This window comes from Lathamus discolor, chromosome Z, assembly GCF_037157495.1.
Source record: "Lathamus discolor isolate bLatDis1 chromosome Z, bLatDis1.hap1, whole genome shotgun sequence".
NCBI lineage: Eukaryota > Metazoa > Chordata > Aves > Psittaciformes > Psittacidae > Lathamus > Lathamus discolor.
In genome coordinates, this window is record NC_088909.1 from 11236080 (window position 1) to 11254915 (window position 18836).

At 37.7% G+C, this 18836-nt stretch overlaps 1 protein-coding gene across 1 annotated transcript in view; it reads left to right on the top strand.

The window, feature by feature from the left end:
- Positions 1-18836, top strand: part of BEAN1 (brain expressed associated with NEDD4 1) — a 55078-nt gene that overhangs the window by 14911 nt on the left and 21331 nt on the right. Inside the window, exon 4 of the mRNA XM_065661878.1 lies at positions 9440-9532. Within this exon, the coding sequence (XP_065517950.1) occupies positions 9440-9532 (93 nt within the window). The remainder of the gene's footprint in view (positions 1-9439; positions 9533-18836) is intronic.

Genomic DNA, 18836 nt, shown 5'->3' on the forward strand with positions numbered 1-18836 from the left:
CATGTTTTGCTGTTAAAGCAGTAGTAATAGACATCTTTAAAGCCCTTCTCAATCATATCTATTACTTTGTGTGTTCTTGAACAATTTGTCACGCTGTTATAAGGAAATTGATTAAAAACACAGATTTTTTTTTTATGTTTCCAGAGACATGGGGATTGTCTTTTTTTTTAATTGAAAAGGATTTTTTTATATACATATGAGAATAGTAGAAATTTACTTTCATTGATTATTTCAAAAACCTAAGAAACTTCTGATAAGTCGCATTAAGTCACTTAAAGTCACTTAACACTTTTTTTTTTTTTTTTAACAGCAGGTGACTGTAGCGTACTATAAAGCTACAACTATCAAAACTATCCCTAGTAGAAAATGTATAGTAGTCATCTCCCTGCATATGTATAGAGACAACATCTGCATTTCCCCACACTCACACAAATTCCCAGTGAAAATTTTTACTTTCTGCTAAATTTCTGTTTCTTCAAGGACAAAAGCTGAAGTAATATTTTCTGAGTCAAAATTTCGGTAGTCAGCAGCGTCATCACTAGTATGTGTATTTATGAGTGCACATTACTAACATGCAGTACAGCTTATTACTATCTGTAGTTATGATGAATTAACTGCAAAGTAGGAGGAAAAAGACAGATGTTGGCTGGGCCTGTTTTAAACTCAAACAAAAGCTATAGTCCAAATTGATACCATACAATATGGTCTACCTTGACTAAAAAAACCTCAGTGGATGCAAAGCTGATGTTTTAAAATGAGTTTCCATTGGGGTGGAAGTTTATAATTCTCATCATAAACCATAATGTAGAACTGGTATATAGACCACCTCTTTCTTCCAGGGCAAGCTCTGTTAAAGATTGCGCCACTACAGCAGCTCACCTCCATCCACTAACTCTAAAGAATCATCCTCATAAACCAGTTGATGGATTGCTTAAAATGAGTACTCCCTAATCTGTGCTAAAGACAACACTAGCTGGAGAGGTTAGCTTTATATTTAATTAGGGGAGGTTGAATCAGCTCCTCAGATTTTGCCAGAAGCTTATTAGGAAGTTTTATGTGAGTCTTAAGAATTACTTGGAGGGTAATCCCTAGCAAAAGGATAAAAACAATAAAAGAAGATGGTGGCATCTTCATAGGCATCTGTTCTGGTTGAAGCGTAGCTTACTGAAAGCTTGACCCCAAGAGAGCAGGTTCAAGGTGACTTCTTGAGCCTAGAAATTCTTGAGTGCAGGAGTTCCTATTGTCTGTATAGAGGTCCTCTCTATATATTGTAGTATATAGAGAACTGTCCATGAATGCTGTTCAGATCACAATCCCTTCTTCTAATGGAAGGATTAAGCACACCAGCATATTGCACAGTACTCAACAGGACAGCAAATGAACCTTCTGAGTCTACTTGCAAGACTTTTCCATGCAATTAGCCAAGCACTTTTATACAGGATCAATTAATTACATTGCCAAGCAGCTGGTGATACTGTCACATAGTATGCAGAGGTATATTTCTTAAATTCATTATATGGAATGTTTACCAAAGTCCAAAAATACTTCTAATGCTGGTAACATGCTTTACTGTGTTATTTTGTTTAGCTCCTTCCGTTTTAATTTTGTTCCACTTCTTTCACCCACCTCTGGCTTTCTAGAAACCCAAGATACATTTTAGTAAAGCTGAAAGAGTGGTAACAGTACTATTTCTATACAACACCTAGTGCTTATGCAGCACACAGACCATAAAGAACACATGTATATTTTGTAGCCACATCAAAAAAGGTGTACAATAGTTTTACTTTCAAACGTACCCCAACACGCATCAAACTGGAAAGTTAGAACCTTTTCAGATACTTCTGAAAAGCAGTTCAAAAAACAGTTCACTCCCCAGTAAGTACCCACAGTCAGGACTTAGGTACTTAGTTGTTTCTACTCACAAGCAAGTCTGTTATCAGCGTCTGAGACTGCAGAAAGTTTGGTGGACTGCAGCTATACAGGGATTCCCAGGGAAGCTGATCACATACAACTTCATTTGGCAAAGCTGGAATAAAACAGCAATTCAATCTCAGCTATCAACTAATACAACAGGACAGTCACCCAGAACCACCAGGATAAAACATAGCCACCAAAGTAAAACGAAGGGGTGTCTTTGCTATCGCCCCAAGAAAATTATTGCATCAATCTGAAAACTGGTCAATCATTTCTGTCAGCACTAGAGTTCTTTAAAATGCATCATAGAAGCATGTGTTTTTTTGCTTTGAACTGAATTAGTTCCTCTCTAATGCAACATAGGTTTAAGCTAGCAGTTCTGGTGTGACTGACTATTCAGGCCTTTAAACAAACACACCACTTCAGATTATAGAATCCAAAAGCATGAAGGAAGGTTGTGCTTCTTGCACAAAGACAAAAGGCTTTTCTATGGTGTACACATTAGAAGTTTGTCCAGCAATTTTCTTTTTGGTCTGAGAAAGCCTTTTATTATTTAAACAGAAATAAACAGCCAAGTTCCTCAGTCTGTTACTTACGCATGCTCACTATGCCCATGCATTCACTATTGTCAGCCGCTAAATGGAATACACAAGATCTGCTTCTTAAAATACTGACCGTACAACAACCACGGAAGCAGACTAATGATAGAGTAAAAGGGAAATTACTTTAAAAATCACCTCCTGCCCCTGTGTCATTAATACGTAACCTAATATTTAAGATTCACGTACTTAGGCATTGGGAGGGAATAAAATGAGAACCTTTTGTTCCAGCATTCATAAAATCAGCCACAATTGTGTCTATAATGGGAGCTGCCTGTACCGGTAACCACTGCCATTTGGTATCACTACTCATTTAGAATAAAGGCATTTCTTGGTATCAGCTATGCAGGTTAGCAGGATATCAGAAGTGGAAAGGGCAAAGGAAAAAGAATTTATAAGAAAAAGATTTAGAAGTAAATACCTAACAAGGGGGAAACCAAAAGTGAGAGCTCTTTCTCAAGAGTATTACACCACTCTTACAATCATGTAGCTCACTGAAATCTCTGGTGGCCCACTGTTGTAAGACAAGAATGAGGCCATGATATTTTGAGGATATCCACCACTATTGTGGGAACTCCGCTCACACTGGAACTCTTGACATTATTACTTGTCCTGTTATGAGCAAATGGCAGAGACATTCAATGTTTCCTACTTAAGACAGTGAGAAGGATTCCAGAGGGCTTACACACAGAATGTTGATTCTAAAGGGAAGACAGACTACAGTAATTTATACGCATGTATGGGAAAAACTTTGCAGCTCGCCACAATAAAGTCAATTTTCAGGGAAGTGAAGGGAATCAGGAAAATCTTGGATCCCCTAAATCAACATCCACAGTATCTACTGATGGAGGGTTTTACCCTCTGTAGTTATCTTGGCTTTCAGAGACAAAATAGTTACTTCCTTAGCTTACTCTGAGAGCTTAATTTTTGCATTTAAGAAGCAAAACACTGACATAAAAGTATTTCATTTAATGTGCAGCTACCATGAAATTCAGCCTAGTGGGAAAGAACATGAACTATTTGAAGTGTTTTTCAGTATGAATATATTTGCCCGTTCCTTCTTGTATTGGTCAACCAGAATCACCATGTGAAAAAAATGCATTTTTATCTTTCTCGCTCTTCCTCCCCCTTTCTCTTTCTTGTGCTCTCTTAATTTGAGTGAAGGTGATTTTTTGCTGTTAAATCCTTTTGAATCAGAAATAGAACCAGTGCTAAGTCCTAACAAAAATATTGTATTGCATGTACTCAAGGGAATCTGTCCTGAGAAGCAATGCATGGATTGTTTCCAGTTGAGAAAACAGGCTAATATTTCCCTTGCTGCAAGAGAAAATCAAATGTATAATCTGTCAAGGGTTAACCATACATCATTTCTCAGAACATACACTCAGCAAAACAGTGTTGGCCTGTAGCACTTCAGATCTACTGCCTTCACCTCCTCTTTTTCCAGTCTTCTAGCACAGAAGCTTACAAGTATACAAAGATTTTAGTTACCTTTTAGTGTCTCAACTTACCTATGAGCTTTTTTTTTTTTTTTCATGGCTATATTATCTATCTAGACACTTTCCTGAAATCATGAGAAATTAGTACTAAAGACTAAAATTCTGCTTCATATTTAAACCTACATTTTAATTGGAACCAAAGAATTTGCCCCACTGAAGCTAGAGGGTCAGAACCTGTGCAATTCTTGCTCCAAGGGTTACACGACTGGAGTCTTTTATACCAAAGAAATTAGGTGTCTTTTTGTCACTTGATACCTCTCTGTTTATTATTAAAGTAATTAAACACTGCACAAAACCTTAAAATAACTCTTGTTGCGAAGACTTTACTCAAGGCTCATATTAACCAGAGCCAGGTTTATGTTTGGTCTAAAAGCTGCATCTACACAGATTGCCTTTCTAGTAAGTACCACAGGCCATTTGGATTAATAATCTCCATCACTCTCTATGCAGTTTCTTTATATAAAATCACATTAAAAAAATATAAAATACCAAATCCTGCCTAATGGAAGTTCTCTCTAGCGAATCCTGCCTAGAGTCAACCAAGTTGGTTAACATAATCTTGTCATGAGACTGCTGAGGAAAGTATGTTAGAATACTGTCCAGACTCTGATATTGGACACTTCCTGTCAGAAAAGCAGATTTCAGGGGAGGCATAGTACTGTTATTTTAAACAGCTGTTACATGAACATAACAGCGCTTGAGATTATAGAGTAACAACAGTCACTGAAAATACTAAATTTAACCTAATGAATGCATTCTTTTTTTTTCCATTCATTCAAAATTAAGTTCATTAGATGTTGTTTTAAAGTTATTCCAACTGAAGAAAGGGGATTTGTCATTTCATAATCTCGTTGCAAATTTGTATCAAGGCTTCTCCTAGTCCTTGCAGTTTCAGGGAAGGTATATAGACTCTCTGAGTAGAGTCTTTGCTTGCTTAGTCACAAGAAGATGCTTTGGCCCCCAGTTAGATTTCAGTTCTTTGGGGTATTTATGAAATTTATTTATGTTTTATTAGGAGAACTTCAGTTGTTGTGAAAATTACTACCTACCCTTTTCCTGTTACAATATGCAGCCTATTACAAACAAGAATGCTATTGCTGGACTTGTTTATAAACATGTCCAGACCTTAGTCTGGATTATCAAAACTAATGACAACAATATCCTCTTCTTTTACTACCTTTATTTATTCTTTCTAAAGATTAATTTGGAAGACTACTTCTTCCAATGCTGTTATGTTTATTCAGGGTATTTTTCTCTTGTGTTTGCTGACACAAGTTTTATTTGATGCATAATGTGCTGCCAGCTGATGGTCAGTGTTTGTTAATCCTAACAGAAAAATCCTACTAGCATGCTACCAACTTTTGTAAGGAGAAACAAACGAGACATAATTGAAGTAGCCCTCAAGTAGCTGTTAAGTAGAGCAAAACTTTAATCTGTATTATGCATCTTTAATTTGACAACATAGTTTAAAAGAATAGTAGGTTTAGAAAATAACTAAGCATGGAATTCTGGCATACAGTAAATATAAAAGGCAAGCCTGTATGGCTCTGGCACCCTTTGTCTCCCAGCTAGAGACATTACCAATGGCTAATGGGAATCAGTCACCTTAAGAAAGGAATGATCAGGTACTATCAAGCAAAGATGCCAGTGCTAGGTCTTCCTGAAACAGGGCAGTCATTCTGACAATAAGACACACACCCCCCACCACTCCATGAGCTTAGAAAATGCTCAGTTCTCCTAAATAAAGCTATTTTCAAGGTAGAGGCAATAACACTAGCCTATTTGACAGGATATAAAGAACAACTAGTTCAGTTTCACAGGGTGAAATGGTTAGTATTGTTGTTATATTTTGAAGTACAGTTAAAGAGTTATATTGATAAGACTTTTCCTTCATTTATGACATGAAGTCCGTGAATTTCAGTAATCTTTATTATAACACTTCTACAATACAAGCTTTCAGAACAGCAAGAGAAGGAAAAGATCCCATCAGATGGGCAAATAGTGTTCCCACAATGTAAATCAGTAAAACAGTTTTTGAACATGCATCTCAGTGCTTGCTGAATTGGAAAATTTTGTATGAGTAAAATCAAGAATGCATTTACAGTGCATAAACTGTGCACATAAAGCACCTTTCTGAATTGAGATCTCACATCTCTGTCCACAGCCTCTTTATGAATAAATAGCAGAATCCAGCTTTTTGGTACATTAGCTTTACAGAACGTGAGTTAGTGGAAAACACTTTATGCAGTAGAATTGTGAATAACTTGAAAAACACAGAGTAAATAGAGAACAGTTATCAGGACCAGGGGGCATTAAGCCTCCTTGAAATCCTAAATTCAAATATGCCTTAAGTCATGACTGAAATAAACTTGTTGATTTCAACTGAGTGACTAAGAGAAGAGGCTGGTTCAGATCATTACATTGCAAGAAAAGTGTTTATAGCTGCCAGGCTTTGTTCCAGAGAAAAAAGTGTCAAATAAATGCATATTATATATAAATATATGAGCAGGGTAGGAAAAAAATATTAAAAATATCTAATGGTAGACAACAAAGTATTGTCCTGATCTGTCTTACTAAGCATCATCAGGGACTCTCATAAACAACAATAATTCACAGAAATAGTAAATGATGTTTATAAATGAATGAAATCCCGATGACACCCTCTCTGAGGAGAGAAGTAGAAATAATCCCGTCAATCCTTCTGCATGGGAAAGCCAGAGAAATGTGCAAACCAGTGATATGTGAAATGAAGACTAAAGAGTTCAGGATCTAACTTAGATGATGCTTCTGACCTAAAGCACTAGTAAATCCTTTTTATTGCTGCACTTGCCATAACACTTACATGGGGAGAAAAAAATTCTTTGCTGGGAAGTAAGCATCCTTTTATAACAACCTCTAGTGAAATTACAGGAATAGCATTTGTTTTCCATGGATTCAGTTATCTGGCCTCAGGAATGCAGGATGAAGTTGAATTACATGCTTGGGAGCTGGATCTGCCTGTAGTGTGGCCCTCCTGAGTTGCGTCAATGTGGTTGGTTGTGCATCCACTTTAGAAACAAGGCCTGGGGACCAGTCCTATGTCTGCAAGGTCAGGGTGCCAGTCCTGCTTCCAGAATAAAACTGTTGCAGGGAAGGGCTGTAGGGTTGGATTCACACAGTGTGCTTCAAACCATGGCCATGAAAAGTTGTGGTGGCTTAACCCGGGGAATGGTGCTCAACCAGAGGGACAGTAACGGTTAGGGTTGGCATTGCTTTCTGTGTGCCTCTGCTAGTGAAGCTGCAAGTCTGCTACTAAGAACAGAAACAGCCATTCTCCCAGGAAATAGCAATGTCAGAACTGACACAATGTTTGCAGTAATAAACTGTGCTGGCAAAATTCTTGCAGATGTCACCAAAATGTAAATGAACTCCACTGACTCAGGGAAGTAATCTCAGAAGACAGAGGCACAGAACTTATTTGCATTTCACAGGGAATTACAAATATCATTGTATTTTCTCCTCCTCTCAGACAGAAACTGTTGGCTCAGTGTCAACAGTGCAGAGATACATTTCTCTTTCTTGAAACTAGTTTAATACCAAGATAATAAAGTGTGTATCCCTGTGCTTGTCAGCCAGCTGTTTTTCACACATATTTTGCTGCAGGAATCCTGATTCTCAATAACTAAGAATATAGTATATTATATAGTACAACAGAAACACGTAGAAGTATATAGCTGGTACAGAAGCAAAAAGGTTACTCAACAAAAATACAAGAGATTCGTCACTTCAGTAAGATGCAATAAGGACAGTCCACAAGCTTTTGTTGGGGCTCCAAACACTTTCTTGCCCTGAGTACTACACTGGAGATAGTAGACAGCATTGGCCTGTAAAGTACTATAGAAACCCCATTCTGGAAATACTGTCTGGAACATGACTTAACAAGAAGGACAAGAAATTCACCTGATGATAAAAATGCATGAACAATTTAGGTACAATGCAACATCTTCATTTTTGTTGTCTGGAGAAAGGAAAGATCCTCAGGATAAAACCAAAATACACAGAGAGTCCTGAGAGGACTGCAATGCAATTTGAACACTGCTGGCCCTTTCAGTAGACACACAGGCACACTAGAGTTGTTCTGACAAAACTGGATCATCCTTGTATGAAGAGGTCAGCATAGGATTTCATGACTGAACAAGCAGAAAAAAAAAGGGGGAGGGAGGTTTGCAGTCTTGATGTGTTAAACTGTGCAGAATTTGTTTATTGTTTGGTGCTTGAGAAATGGACTTGTGTCCTGAGAGATCCTAACACCCTAATGATGGGGTGTTGGGTAACACACTACTCTTTGGCACTAATACCATGCCTTCCCTTTGAAAAGGGGAACTAGCATTTAGACTTTGGATACCAAGTTCCTGATACATCATCTCTTCTGGCAGGACAGAAGAAAGTATGTTGGTTATAATGGTGGTAGATTTCTGGTCATGTAGCTGCCCATTGCACTGCCAAGTCTAGCAAGCACCACATCTCCCTGTTGTGTAGGACACTATTTTATCCTAACAGGGAGCTAACACAATGAAAAATAAGTGCACAGATTTTCCTTCTGTAACCTAAGAAAAACCATGTGACCCGTTATATTGGAACCAGAATGCCCTGCCACGCTTTACTTAGAAGAATGGGGCACCTACAGCATCAGAGTTGTATGGTGGTAGTTCTGCTCTCAGCCCTTTAGCACTTGTTTTATCCAAGTCAGAACAGATAGGTACGACACCTTCCTCTTCGGTTATGAAGGACAGGCAAACTGGCATTCACCAAATGGACGTATAACATGCCTTAAAGTCAGTGTCTTTCCTACCACTTCATGGAAACATGAAAACCTTGCTGAAGTCTGCTTAAGCTGCAGAAAAAGACTAATTTTATCAGTAGACAGTGCCAACAAGGGTAAGAAAAGCTTTTTATTAAAGGATGATAAGTGAAAGGTAAGATGAAGGCTGACATTAGGCAAACTAACTTCATATTTATCTTGATTTGGGATCATAGCACAGCAACTATTTGTGATAATATATGTATATACACATCTGTAGGAGGCAGACACGGGTTTTATGGGTTTGATGTATTCTTATTAAATTATCTTGAGTAAGAATCCAAAGGATGGTGTCTATAGAGTAAATAAGACTAATGAAATATTCCATTAATTCAAAGACATCTATCACAAATGTCACCACATCCCTACCATAGAAAGAGGTTCATACAAACATTGTGTGCATGCTGATGGGACCCATGGCTACAACCCACTCCTCTCTTCCCAAGCCTCTGAGCCCCAAATTGCCTACTGCAGCCAGGACTGCTTTTTGTGATAACACAGCTAATCCTTTTAACCCAGTCTTCAACCTAACTGAACAGCCTGGTGACTGACCTTCTTGCATCTTTCTCCTGTCCACCTGAACTAAGCTGTTCTGTGCGAGGAGCAGAGAAGAGGTACTGTAGCAGATGGAAGAGGTATTAGTGTTTTCACTGGCTCTTCAATGTTAACTACTGGGACAAGTAAGTGTATTTTTACTTGGACAAAGCTTAATGAAACAACTGGTACAAATGGTCTTTGAAAATAAGGATCCCATCCCATATTAAGGATCTCCTTAACATCTCCTCCGTGATTTCCTCTTTCCACTCAGGAAGCTATTGTCACACTAAAGAAGCCACACCTAAAGCAAATGTGACAGATCAGCAACATGTTATTCCAAGTTTCAGGAACCGTTCTCCCACACTTATTCTTGTAATTCAATACTAATAATGAAAACTACATATATTAATATATATAGTAATATATATTAATATATATATACTTAATATATAGAAAATTATATATTAAGTAAAGAAATATGTTTCTTTACGGGAACATATTAATTAGAATTAAAAGTTGTTACTTCAGGATGAGGCAAAACCTTTAAGTCGTATTTCTCTGCTTAAAATTGCTTTTAGAGTTTACAGAAAAAAAATTACTAAGATCAAAACAATTTGCCAGAATTTCAGGGGAGAAAATTAAAAATTTAATTGAAAGATACAACCATAACAAAAGAGTCATTTCAAATCTAATTTGGTAAGCTTACAAATAATGATTGTAGTTATGCTCCTGACTTTAAGATGCTTGCATGGACGAATAATTCATCTGATCTTCTCTCATGGTCACTATGCATGTACATGAACACTGCACATGTTAAAGTGGTATGAATGCAGCTTTGAAAAGACAGCATTCCCCCAGCACATCTTACTGGCATCCTGCTCCTTTGGAATTCTGCCTCGGTGAAGTGTCTGCTTCTTTGTAATTTTATGTTTGGGAACAATTGAGAGATAAGCAGATAACTGAGCCAGTGCACAAGATAATTTGACTGGACACTTTATTGATTCCTCCTATTCATGAACTGAAGACTTGTTCGGATGGAGGAGAAGCAGTGCAAAACAAATTACAGGGTACCCTGTACTTCATCAGTGATACTAGCTCCTAGTCAGTGAGAGAGCAAAAAAAATCTTGTGCTAAATTAATCACAGGAAATAGGCACATAATTCATGCAGTCCATAATCATCTTGACAAATATTGCAAATTAATGTATTAAACATTGTTCGTCACTTTTTATCTCAGTCACAGTAATTTTCTATGGTTGATACATACATGTTTCTCTTAGCAGTTTTTGGGTAACTAAACATTGATAAAGGGCAACTTGAGGAACAAACATACACATTATTAGGCTATCTCTAATCTTTTGTCACAGAGGATTTATCTCCAAGTAACACAGGAGATGAACAGGAGCAGTGACCGTAGAACCAAAAAGCTCACTGAACAGCCTAGGCACTTCCTGCATCAGTGATGTTGCCCATACCTTCACAAGCATTTAGTGCTTGCAGGCTCAGGTATATTGCTAGCAATGAGGCCATCTGTTTTTATCATCAACCCTGTCTTCCCTGGCCCAACCCTAAAATCTGGTGTTTCAGGAAACTGTGCAGCAGCTGCTCGTTAACAAACTCTGATCTCGTCCCCAGAAGGATTTAACAAGATAGTACTGACAAGCAACACATCAATTTAATAATCCAAACAGCACGATAATTCTTGTATCATATGCTGTTAGCACAAGGGAGACCAGATGACCTAAAGTGAAAGTCCTTGCACTATGTGATACTCGGTACAGTCTTTAGAACTAATTGTAATACTACAACATGCACAGGCTGAATATGATAAAGCTGTAGGTGTAGCTGCATAAAACACAGTAGTTACCATACTTAGCATTTCTAGCACATTTCTCCAATTAATAGCAATACAGAAGCTATCTAGAAGGTGGGATTTCATTTTTGGGCAGTATTCATACCTTCACTGGGGGGATGAGGAGACAAGATAAACACCCGAACAACAAAAAACACTAACAAAAATCACACACAAACCAACCAGAGAAAGACTCTCACAAACCACCAAACCAAAAAACCCCACTTAACTTCAAACCACATTCGCTCACCTTCCTGTACCAATTTACCTCTTCCTGCTTCGAGTCATGAATGACCTGTCATTGTAGTACAGTATCAAAGCACCCCCGCCACTCTTGATTAGGACCCCTTAAAAAGATACCTCTTGAGGTTCTTTACATTCACGGGAAAAAGGACCAGGTTTTTAAAGATGTTCAAAGCTCTGGGACTCTACTGCTGTTGGCAGGGATTTCTCCCAAGTCCTTAATTGCAAGGTCATTATGAAGATAGTGTCCAGTACAGATGACACACTGTTGTCTTGCTAGGATTTGATATTTCTTTAGTAACCCTGGAGCACCATTTTCCCCCTTTTATTACTTTCAGTGCTACATCACTTTCATGAATAAGCCTTTTTCAGAATAGCATTCAATTTTCTCCAGCTCACACATTGTAATTTTACTGTGTTGTATAAAATAGGAGCTGTTTTCATGCTGTCAGTTTCTTTACAAAGAAAATCACTGTCTACTAATGTAAACAATATAAAATTTAAATTTGCTCTTAACCTTTGACTGCTTTTTAATCTGGTTGTTCATGCACAAGAAATTGAAGATGCCAGAATTGAAGTTGCATTGTATCCAGCTGTTATGCAAATATTCCTCCACGTAAGAGCAGGTGCACGCAGTTCACATATCTGGTACATATTTGGCAATCTGTTTTGGGATGGTGATAAATTCTTCTAATGTGAACTCTTCACATGCCCTCACACTGAAGGACATTGTGAGTTCTCCTATATATTGCATATATAATGTAATATATACCTTTTTGGTAGAGAAGAAGTACGTTTAACTAGGTTGAGTTGAGTCATCTAAACTGGTCACACCATGTGAATCCTCTTGACCTAACAATGAGAAGGAGCCTAACAACACATCTGTCAGCACATAGTTAAAATGAATAATTAAAGCAGGTAAGAGAAAACTGAATAAGGGGTTCCTTTTGGGGGGTTTGTGGGGGGGGGGAGGTATTGTCTTTTGTGGGGGGAGTGAGTGAGGGGTGTGATTCTTTTTTGTTAACTGACACTTGTGAGAGTCTTTGCTGTTAGCAGGTATGTAAATGAAAATCCCTTTGCAGTTATGTGTGATCAGGGACAGAAATAACTTCCTTTTCTATTATAAAGTTGTTTGTATCTTTCTGCATGTATTTACCCGTGCACTGGAAAGGGGATGGAAGGGGATTTTACACCAGCCAAGATAATAGTTTCTCCATCAAGAATCCCATAGATTTTTCAAAGATTCCTTTTTCTTTTTTTTTTTTTTTCCTTTTCCTCCAGTGAGTAAACAGGAACAATTTAACAGACATATTTCCAATAGGAATAGTAATGGAAGTAAGGGAGGTAGGAAGGTTTGTATACAGGCACGTCAGGAGTTAACAGCAGGGTTCAGGAAACAATCAAAGGTCAATTTGTGCTGCAGTGGTGGGTTAATAGTCAAAGGAAGATCATTCAGCCTCATCCAAAATGACAAATTGTCCCAGAGATGAAATCACAATTCTCTGATAAACTGCAAGAACAACAGTTAGTGACCTTTAACATTAAAGATACAAAAAAAAAAAAAAAAAATGATGTGAACACACAGGTGAAAGCTGGATGGAATTTCCCTCTCCATGTTATTCCAGGCAGTATCCCAGAAAAGGGCTTTCATTTATATAGCTTTATTAGAACCACCCCTGCAGGGCACACTTATCTTCTTGGACCAAACCATTTTCTGGTCCCTTTCATGTAAAAGACCATATTTTAACAAATAACTTAGTTCTAAGAACAGGGAGGACTACCCACAGCCTAGACTTCTGATTGCTGGGAAGGTGGTACAGCACACACAGATGTTTCTCGGGACATCTGCAAATGAGAGTCCTTCTTAGCATGTCTTCTGTTTGGGGAGCAACCCAGGACCTCTCCCAACTTCCCAGCAGGCAGGAAGGTGTAGCACCTCATCTCTATCAGCTGTTTATGTTTACCCTCTGCCAAATTAGCCTTGAATTGGAAATTACATTGTTATATTTAAAATACACATATATACACACACTGCAGTTGATATAGAAAGGTGAATAAATGTATTTTCCTACAGATGACTACTTGGCTTGGGGGGTGGGGGGGGTAGGTGGTTGGTTTATATTTTATGTCCTTCCTCTGCCATCTCAAACCAACATAAAATTATTTACAAGGAACTACATGGAACCTATAAAATAAGCTGTATATGGAAGGCAGCTGAATGTCTTAAATACTTTTTTAAAAACCCAATTCAGTTCTGCTGGCCAAAGATAAATATGGGAGAGTGCAGAATACATGGCATGTACCAAGCAGCCCAGCAGATATATGGAATAGTGTTTGGCTGTATAGCAAGTCCTGTACTCCAATATACCAATCCTCTTACCAAACGGTTCTTTTATAATAAGCAAGAGGGATTTTAAAGAAAGGGATTTTTTCCCAGGTTTTTTCTACAGATCCTTCAGTGTCCTTGAATTCTGGTTGTTCCTTTAGCAACAAAAAGACTAGGCGACCGAAATCATCCCAGGAATCAATATCTGATTTGCTGTTACTGACATTCCTGCAGGTGTCTAAGCAGAAGTCCTAGTCCTATTCAAACAAAATCTGAGGGAATGAAATCGCTTCTTAATGGTATAAGAAAACTCCTTGATTTATGCAGGCAGATACTGCTGTAGCTTTCACAGATACAAACGATAACCTAAATTATACTAAAGGCTTTGTATAGCCTGTAACATCAACACCATAATTCGTATGGAAGTGCGTAACAACACTGCAAAACTGTTTTAATTTTTTTTTTTTTAAATCACATCACCTGGAAAGACAGGCTGTGAAATATCATATATGATATCACCCCTTAAAGAAAGATCTTTGAATTCCAGCATTTGTTAACAGGTTTATGTCTTAGCACCCACCCAGTTCCTTACATAACTAGCTAGATCAGTATTTTAGTTGTCATTATTTCCTAAGCAATAAGTGTCAATCATTACTCTACATATTCTTTTCTTAGTAGATTACTACTACTGAAGAGTGAGGATGAAGTTGGAAAAAGAAATAGAATTATTTCGATAGAAAATTCCTGAGGAGCACCACATAGCCACAAGCACTGTAGAAGGAGTATTTGAGGTTCTTGTAAGGTGGATATGATTCCTGAAGTTCAGTTGTTAGTTCAGTCTCAGAATTTTATTGCAGGTATCTTTATTAACTCTTTTCCAGATTTTCAAATAACATGAGCAGGTTAACAATTGCTGAAATATGCTGGTTAATAGAGCCAATCTAGCAGTTCAGTGTAACACAAGGAAAATACAAAACTTTGTAATTTAAAAATGATCAGAAATTTGAGCCAATTTAATAGTAATCAGAAGTGGATAGCTGATTTACAAATTCCTAAATACATACAGTAAGCAAGAGAACACAAGTCAGCTGCTCACCAGTTGTTACTGTTAGCGCTAGCAAGAATTTCATCACTGCCTTCACTTTTTCTGTGGAGGTGGAAAGTAAAGTTTGTAAAGAATGGAACTTTTCTGTGGAAAAAAACCAGCTTTTTTTTCGTCCCTTGTGACTCCCATCCCTGAGCTCCCTCCCCCAGTAGAGATTAGGTTTCCTGCCAGAGCTGTATTTTCCATGAGCTGTCATCTGCCCTATAGCAGGTCCCATTATATGCAGGGCAGACAGAGCTCAACCTCCTATGGAGAAGACATTCTAAAATACAGAATTATTTACCAATTACATTTTATTCAAACCTTCCCCTCTCAGAATAAAAAGATAAAATATTATATTGCTAATTTTTGCCCCCAAAATGCTATGTGAGAAGTTTATGTGCCAAAATACCGGAGTTTTTCACAAAAAAAACCCTGCTTTTGCCCCAGTCAGTCACTACCAACCTAAGGTGGATCTCAGCTTATGAAGGTAACTTCACTTTAATGGGTAAAATAGGATTCTCATGATACTTATTTCCAAGTCCTAATGCAGAGTTTCTGAAAGAAGTAATAGGTTCATGTCCCGCTTATAAAATTGTATTAGTACAATGTTGTTTGTATATGAGAAAATAGGAGAAGAAATATATTGTCCATCACAAAGTGGGCTGTTATACTTCCAGAGTGATTTGTTTCACTGCAGTGGTATTTATCATGTTGATAAAATAGACGAAGGATCAGAAAATGGGAAGATTTTTCCTGTTAATTTGAAACAGCACCTATACATGCTGCTGTGACATCAACATAATACCCTAAAGCCACAGCATCTGAAAAGATTTATTTTCTGAGCCCCTATGCAGGCCCATTCTCTTTGCTTCTGACATTCTCAATTCACAGGCTGCTGGTGATCCAGTCTTATTCATTCTGGCTCTATAATAAGGATGTCAATGCAAGAAGAGACAAGTCATTATCTGATAGCCAGCAGACATGATAAAAAGGTAGAGTTAGATATCCAAGAGGAAAGGCCACCCTTTCTGCCTTGGATGAGCTTCTCAAGGTCATGGGCAGCCTTTATACCTGTAAGTATACTCCAGATTCACTTTAAGCTGAGTGCATCAGATAAAACTGAAATGTCTGTATCAGTCTCATATCTGAATAAAGTTTTGATTTTTTACTGTTAATCAGTGAAAAGTTATAATTATGATTAGAACATGCAGCAAAAAATATCAAAGAGGCAGTGTGAGATGCAGAGAAACTTAAAGTACCATGGAAAATGTGCTGATTTCAATACCATGGCTGACAGAGCTGAGCTGTGCCTTTTATGTTCCTCATCAGCTCTTCCTTTCCTGGAATTACTGATTTTTTTTAATACTTTCACTACATCTAGGGATTGGAAAGGTTAAAAATAAAATCAAAACCTGTTAAATTGCAATTCCATTTAAAACTGGCAGGTTGCTTGCATAAAATAAGAGTTGAATAAAGTGTAAGTAAGTGTAAATCAAATACAGGACAGATTTCAGTCTAAAGTCACTCCTGGGGTATACTTGGGATAACCAAGGTAAGCCCCATAAGCAGATGATATCCTGGCATTTATCTAGTGTGAGGGGTTACAGCCTTCCTCAGGATCCAGACGTAATAGCTTTGAATACAGCAGAGGGTTTGGGTTTTCTGTTGTTTGTTTTTGTGGGGTTTTTTTAAAGATTCAGCTCATATGGGGCCTTTACATTCAATGACTTGAATAATATCCCCTTCTCCCTTGCTACAGTGATGCTCTGTACAAAACCAGGGCATATGATCCAAAAACCTTTTTCAGCTTGTTTCTGTAATGCACCTAGCTTATTCATTTTGTGAACTCGTGCCTGGGAGCTACAGAAGTGAGCAGTGTGATAGCAGCTTGATAGCAGCTGCAGCCAGAGGCTTATTTCACAGTACAGCAGCAAGTGCAGAATCCAATTGGTCACTCTTGGGCAGACTAAATTATCTTTGAACAGGAACTGTTCATAAAGGCAGGATCAACAAAATCTTCATCAATTCCACTAATATAGCTTATCTATCCCAGTGTGCCTCACTGGGACCTCTCAGCTCCTTGCCATCTGTCAGTTTCTTCCCTTTGATAAAGAGACCACATATTCCAACACATATTCCCCACCAGTGATCAATAAAAATAAGGATATCAGAAACATACTTTAAATTGCCTTAGTATTTGAGACACTTTGCTGCGATTATTTAAAAATCAAAGCATTTAATGCACTATTCACTGCACAGACCATCCTCCTATTCATTTTGGTTAACATACCATATTTTAAAGCAATAGGAGGTGCTAGATCATCAAACAAAACAACTTGTACTGACGCAGGGTGTGCATGTACTACAACATTGTTCTGTCAGTGTGTGTCAGCTCTAGTTCAGCAAGAAATCACTAACCTCATTCTGTCCTCAGCCAAGGCTTAACTGAGGCTGGCAGGGATGTACTGGTGTACAATTCTGCACACAAAGTCCTTCCACTACAAGATATCAGTACTTCTTCATAAGCTGTTCAGGCACATTTCGGCCCAGGAAACAAAGCCACTCCATGTCTCATCCTCTCCAGTGATAATATGAATTATCATCTTTATTAAGATAAAGAAACCAGAGGAAGAGATTTGGTTATCTTGCTAAGATCCAGCCTTAAAATTATCTCTGATTTTTAAAGGGAACAAAAAAAAAGGCAATTAGAGAGACTGTTAAGGCTTCACTAGTTCTGATGTGCCTTCAGAGGACCAAAAAAAACCCCACAAAAAGCCAAAAACAAACAGCAAGAACAAAAAAAAAAAAAAAAAAAACAACAACAAAAACAACAACAAAACCAGGACTATGTCAGTATGGAGTTACATGTAGTGCTTCATTTCTGTTTCATCTGAGATACAAGCAGGTAAAAAACTGCTTTTCAGTAAAAGAGAAGCTGCTCCTAATGAAGGGCTGTAACTTGGATGTACCAAGCTTCCATAACACAGCTGCACACCAAAACATTTCCCTCTGACAGGATCTGACACAGCTGAAACCTCAACATTACTTACTACCAAGTTAGAAAGGGTAAAAAGGGTCCCCTTCAAAGACAGGTTAATGAGAAGGAGAGAACACAATATATGCCAAGGAAATTGAGCTGTACTACACCTCCTTCAGTTACATGGAGCTACTTCACAAGTTGGTCTGTTGAGATGCAGGAGCGCTGGGCAAAATAATATAATGTGATATTTAAGGGATTTTTCAGATTGATAACTTATTGTCTAACACTGAATAGACAGTGTAGGCAATTTCCCACTAGTACTCTCATCATAAATTAAGTGTTCGCTCAGCCATATGTGCCCCTTGCACTGTATTCACCGCTGTAACAGCCAGCACATTCTGTTTGTGCCATGTCTGGTTAGTTACGCAACGCCCATAACTGCAGAGAAACAATGGTTTCTGTATCCTGTGTAATTTATATTTAGAGGATTAGATATAAAGTATTCATATTTATGCCTGTTATTGTTTACCATTTGCTGTTTCGTGGAAAAAATACAGCTTACCTTAAAAAAAAATAAATATTAGCACTCTGCTATTGCTGTTATATTTATGGGCTTCACATACATTTCCAGATGCTTCTGTTCTGAATGAAAACACATCACATTTTTATATACAGAAATGTACAGCTTATCAAAAGAAGGTGTATTTGGATAAGAAGAGAAAAATTTATAAGGCATTTGCTTGCCAAAAGTAATGTAAACATCTCCTCCCCAACCCCGAAAAGTGAAACCCACAGAATTTATATCAACATAGTATTTCATTCTGTAGTAGTTAGTCACCTGAGCAATTCCCACAGTAGTAAGTCAGTATAAAGTCCGTAGGACTAGACTTAGTGTCAAATTAAAAATAACCCCATAAGAGAAGTTTGTCAACTGCATATTGTTTTAGGATCTAGGCTAAT